Genomic DNA, 6,000 nt, shown 5'->3' with positions numbered 1-6,000 from the left:
CCTGGGAGCGGCGCCCCCCCCCCCCCCCCCTTCCCATGGTATCGGCGCTCTCCCACAGCCCAGGACCACAGCAAAATGTGTCAGGATGATCATTGAAGCAGGAGTCACTGTGCTCTCAGAGCCTGCCTGAGATGCCAGGTAAAAAGATGACCAAGCATAATCCTGCATTTGAAGGGCAGGGGAGGCATAAGGGGTCTAATAGAGTCCTAATGTCTCCATTAAGCTAAGTCACCTGCCAATGCCATCACATAGGACCTTGTTAGCCCCCTTGTGGTAGCAATGAAGTAAAAATAAATAAATAATAATGTAGAATAATAAAAACAAAATTAAAAGCAACCGCACCAACCCCCGTCACCTGTATGTTACATAAAGCTGCTCGTACATAAACAATGACTGCGAACAGGTATTGACACGGACGTCGGAGCGAGAACAATCATTCTGGGGCCATAATTTGCTGTTAACTCTAAACTGATGAGCAGTAAAGGCTTTTAAATCGCCATCTCTCGGTCGTGAAGTGGTCGATCAAATGTGTTCAGAATTTTCTATCACACCTCTCTACAATGAGTATTACATGCAGAAAGCTCTGCCAGGAGAGAATTTGCTTAGGACAGAATAAACTGAAACAGACTGCACCTCATTCAGAACCTCTCATCCGTCTGGCTGCAACAGATCATGGACGTAATCTATACAAATCTAGAAGGTGAGCCACATGAAACTATGTTTCTTCACTGCATACAAATATTGCTCAACCATTTTACTTGCAACCTGGAGTTACTTGTAAGAAGAACCGAGCTTGATCCAGTCCTAATGGATACTTACAGGAGATTCATTACTAGAGAATAGGGCAGATTGTTTGGCAAAAGGTGGCGTGAAGGAAGCCTGTTCACGATCACTTGAGCTGCTTAGTGAAGATGAGTCTAAGTAGTCTGGTTCGGGAAGAACCATGTTATTCTTCTCAGTAAGGTTGGCTGAGCTGAGACTTCTCATTGGTGCAGGGCTGGGATTCATGCTGTAGAAGAACACAGAAAATGCGGAGAAATAGTAACTCATCACTGTGTGGGAATCTGCAGTCCCCACATACCATTGTTTGTATATCATACCTTGCATGAAGCAGGGCCAGAGTTGCACACTCATCATAACTCCAGTGCCAGCTACTTGTTTTCCCATACAAAACAGTCACAGACCTTTGGCAACATGCCATAGCCTTCAGGGAGGCATGTTCTAGGTGCGGCAGCAAAGCTTGTCTGAATATCACACCCATACACACATTTGATGCCTAGCCTAATGTTTGTGGTTGTGTAAAACAGCTGGGTGTACAATTATAATGCATAGATTGTTTGTTTTCCATCACTAAGCCTACAATATACTGTACTAGATGATAAACAATGTACCTGAATACATCAGGATCGGAAACTTGTAGCTATATGTACTAAAGCAGTGCAAACAAAAATGAGGATCCACAAAGTGTGTATATCCATACAAATTTCATTCAGAAAATGAAATGGAAATAAATCACTGCACTCCAACCTTCAATAACAACTTTTCCTTTTTTATTGGCTAGCAGCAGGAGTCATGCCTGACATGTTTTGCATAGAACGTGTCAGGAGGTGACCTCACCGGCTATGCAATAAGGACATTTGCTGCAGCCTAGAGTGCGGCAATACATTTCCATTTCTTACTCTGACTGATCTATCGGAATACAATGAGCCAGACAAGCAACCAAGGGGTTTGCAGGGTAGGCTGTGATGATCCACTCGCCTTGAGTGTTATACATACAGTATAACATTGTGGTAATCAAATTTCATATTGTTAAACTGTGATCAGAGAAACATGAATGCTGATTAGTTGCTATGGGTTACTATACACCGCACATTACACTTATTTTTTAAATATTTGTTTTAGAAGGAGGAGGTGTTTGGCATTTCACACCATACCTTGGCATCTGCATGGTTTCTCTTCCGTTCTCTTCCAATGGTCTGGTATAAGATGATGGGAACCAGCCTTTGCTGCAAACAAAAAGAAATAATATGAGACAAAATAGCAATATCTCTGCACAAAACAGTCATTTACGATTTTCATGAAGTAAATGGTCCTGCAGTAGGGAATACAATGACTAGATATGTCGCCAGTCTAAAGGATCATATTTTTCAAAATGTGTGCATTCACTGTATATTGGGGTGATTCAATACTCAGTCTAAACAATGGCCTATTCCCTCTGCCATAGGACAAGAAAAAGAATTGTGAACAGTATTTTTAGCACCAATTTTTGGTTCAATATAAAAATGTAGTAGTAGTAATAGTAGTAGTAGTAGTAGTAGTACATGAACATATAAAAAAGCAATAATGCATTTAAGGAAAAACAACAAGCTTAAAAAAAAATTGTACACAGCTTGTCCCATAGCAACCAATCAGAATTAATCTGTCACTGAAGTATAAATACAGTATGATTGGCTGCTTCGAGTTATTGTACATCCTGTGTTCTGTTGCCTTACTAAATACCAGTGACTATGCACAATTATGACTTTTTTATAAAGAGAGAATTATACATTTTGCATTTGTAATTCGGCACATCAGGAAAATTTGAATAAAAACGCTTTAAAATAATAAATGGTAAGATGAATTCACAATGTATTTACAGACTATTGCTACTGAAATCAAGAGATCTATCAAAGGACAAATCAGATAAACCAAAGTCTCTCACTACAGACCAGTGGCAGCAAGCAGCTATCCAGTTACAATTTTTATTTTTTATTTTATCCTTTTCACTGCTCTGCAGTCTGTTTTTCAATTACCGTATTTATAAGTCTCCATAATGGAAAGTTGTGTATGACGTTCTGGTTAAAAAATGTTTATATAAGCACATACAATATGTGAAACAGAATCAACAAAAAAAAGTAGCAAAATGTGGAAAAAGTAATTACACCACCTAGGATTTCCATCCTCTGGGGAAATGCCTCAAGAGGAGTGCTATGCTAAGGAGCATAGCACTGCTACATAGAGACTCTACACTAGGAGCGAGCAGCTGCTATGCTGGCTTCACTTCCTGAGATTACTTACCAACTATAATGAATATAAAGGATAAAGTGACTTTTAGAGTTGCCCCCAGCCCCCAAAACGTACACAAAAAAATAAAACAAAAGCAAGATGACATTTTTGTTGTAAAAACTGGTAAAATGTAGTTGTGTTAACAAGATAACTCATATACAGTGTGTGAAACAGAAGAAATAGAATACTGCTGGCTTTTTATAAACATTTAAACGGGAGATGCCATTAAACAGTCAAATCCAATTTCTGACTTTCCTAAAAAAGCCATTTGGGTAAGCTTGAGACATATTAGTGTACCAGTTTTACTATATATTAGACTACATTATTATTCTAGATGTTCTTTTTTCTCTGCACTATGAAATCTGGCCACAAGATGGTGCTGTGTATTGTTTTCAGAATCAGGATGCTAAAGTTCAGCCTGATTTGTCATCACAAAGTATTCTTGTCCAAGGAAACCTGTGACAAGAGAAATGCATAGTCTGTCATTGCTGACCACTGCTTCTGAAAACCATACATGCTTGGATTTTTATGTTGGTTTTCTGGCTTCATTATTGGCTTTTTATGTTGGTTTTCTGGCTTCATTATTGGTTACCAGCCTGGAACAAGTATGCAAATTAGACGTTCTGACTTGACATGCCTTGTTTTGGATCACAAAGTCAGAAAGAACTGAAGCCACTGAAAGGGCATGAGTTCCAAGTAACTAGTATTTTCAGAAGAGGTCAACAACAGACGTTTAGTTAAAGTTTACTTTAAAGTCTAACGTAAGCTTTTTTTTTTTTTTAGTTTTCGATAGAGCGATGAAGAGTTATTTGTGTCAGGAGATTCTGCCTAAATTTCTGTTAGGAACCTTTTGGTAACGACATTGGGGAGATTTTCCTCACTTGCTGTCCCTGTGATGTCGGTACAAGAAATGAGGGGCGCAGTCATTACAAGGACAACAAGGCATAGACCGCAATAAAGACATTCTCCAATGTTCTAACCTTTCCCCGCTCTACTAAAAACGTGTTTTTGTTTTAGTCTGTGTGCCCTCGAGAGATCGCCCATCATTTCCTGTCCTGACAGAAAGTAAAGGGGAAATATCTCCAATAATAACACAGACAAGAAAATAAAAAAATGAGAGCGGATCTAATCCTTCCCCACATAAAACAATTTGACTGGGGTGGGGCTTTAAGAAATTTGAACAGTAAGGTTTCGGTACACTATAATATTTGGTATACAGCCAGCTTTGGAAACTTACACTTTTGTTGTGTCATGTTCTCCGTACAGCCAGCCATCCTTCTCTTCTGGGATAAGTAGAGTAATGACATCTCCTTGTTGAAAGCTTAGTAAAGTCTTACTATTTCCAGTGTGAGGAAAAATGGTTCTGACTTTTGACTTCTTCATCATGTTCAGCCCTGTGGCTACAGACAAAGATCGTGGCAAGCTGCTCTCTTCATTGTTTTCACCTGTGAGAAAAAAATTGAACAGTTGAATGGGTGACATGACTGGGGATTCCACAGAGGCCCCTGCAGCATGAATTGGCAAGAGGAAACCTTCAAATACACATAAGACTATATTGCCAAAAGTATTGGGACGCCAGCCTTTACACGCACATGAACTTTAATGGCATCCCAGTCTTAGTCCGTAGGGTTCAATATTGAGTTGGCCCACCCTTTGCCACTATAACAGCTCCAACTCTTCTGGGAAGGCGTCCACAAGGTTTATGAGTGTGTCTATGGGAATGTTTGACCATTCTTCCAGAAGAGCATGTGTGAGGTCAGGTACTGATGTTGGACGAGAAGGCCGGGCTCGCAGTCTCCGCTCTAATTCATCCCAAAGGTGTTCTATCGGGTTGAGGTCAGGACTCTGTGCAGGCCAGTCAAGTTCCTCCACCCCAAACTCGCTCATCCCTGTAAGTACCTTACTTTGAGCCCTGGTGCGCACTCATGTTGGAACAGGAAGGGGCCATCCCCAAACTGTTCCCACAAAGTTGGGAGCATGAAATTGTCCAAAATGTCTTGGTATTCCGATGCCTTAAGAGTTCCCTTCACTGGAACTAAGGGGCCAAACCCAACCCCTGAAAAATAACCCCACACCATAATCCCCTCTCCACCAAACTTTACATTTGGCACAATGCAGTCAGGCAAGTACCGTTCTCCTGGCAACCGCCAAACCCAGACACGTCCATCGGATTGCCAGACAGAGAAGCGTGATTCGTCACTCCAGAGAACACGTCTCCCCTTCTCTAGAGTCCAGTGGCGGCGTGCTTTACACCACGGCATCATGCCTTCCTCTGGATCAACAGTGGGTAATTGTGGGCATAGCGTTCAGTTTAAGATTTTTTTTTTCATATCTCTATAGGATGAACTCGATGGACATGTGTCTTTTTTAACCTAACTATGTAACTATGCCATGTTGTATAGTCCTGTGACTACAGGGATATTCCCTAACACAGGATAGGACACCATTATTTATATAATTAGCACCAGCTAATTCCCAGAGACAGTTGCTGGACATTTGAAGCAAGAAAACAAGTCTCTTTAATTGTCGTAAGGTAAAAAACGTGCAACAGATCCAAACAATTATTTCCTTAAGAAGTAATAATGATAAAAAAAATACTGTAAAATAGGATTTACATACATTTTTGTTCAATACATTGTTTTTTTTTAGTGTTTTGTAGCTGCAAAGTGCCATCCTTGCCATGTAATACTTAAGCTGTTATTGCTGATCTTCTGATAAAATCTAGTGGTGGTTGTAACCCTTCTGGTGTTAGTCAGTCTTACACGGAGGCAGGTCTCCCATACCTTGTGATGGTAGTCTGTTAAATGTCGGCTTCTGAGGAGCTGCTGGATTGTTGAACATATCCACTAGGGGACTGGGATGTGCCTTGCTTGGGGGTGCTGGAGGCATCCTTAATGTGTTCCTGGAGATGGTGTCATTGTTCACACCCATCTGAAATATATCAGTAAAGTGCAC

General features: G+C 40.6%; 1 protein-coding gene across 1 annotated transcript in view; it reads right to left on the bottom strand.

Moving 5' to 3' along the window:
• BAIAP2L1 (BAI1 associated protein 2 like 1) overlaps nt 1–6,000 on the bottom strand; it is a 112,297-nt gene that overhangs the window by 7,404 nt on the left and 98,893 nt on the right. Inside the window, exons 9-12 of the mRNA XM_018572145.1 lie at nt 5,829–5,976; nt 4,283–4,490; nt 1,935–2,006; nt 820–1,009 (exon numbers count right to left, since the gene is read on the bottom strand). Of these exons, the coding sequence (XP_018427647.1) occupies nt 820–1,009; nt 1,935–2,006; nt 4,283–4,490; nt 5,829–5,976 (618 nt within the window). The remainder of the gene's footprint in view (nt 1–819; nt 1,010–1,934; nt 2,007–4,282; nt 4,491–5,828; nt 5,977–6,000) is intronic.

Source organism: Nanorana parkeri, unplaced genomic scaffold (genome assembly GCF_000935625.1).
Source record: "Nanorana parkeri isolate BGI_ZX_2015 unplaced genomic scaffold, ASM93562v1 scaffold3, whole genome shotgun sequence".
NCBI lineage: Eukaryota > Metazoa > Chordata > Amphibia > Anura > Dicroglossidae > Nanorana > Nanorana parkeri.
The sequence above is the reverse complement of the archived record's forward strand: the minus strand, read 5'-3'. Positions and strand labels throughout refer to the sequence as shown.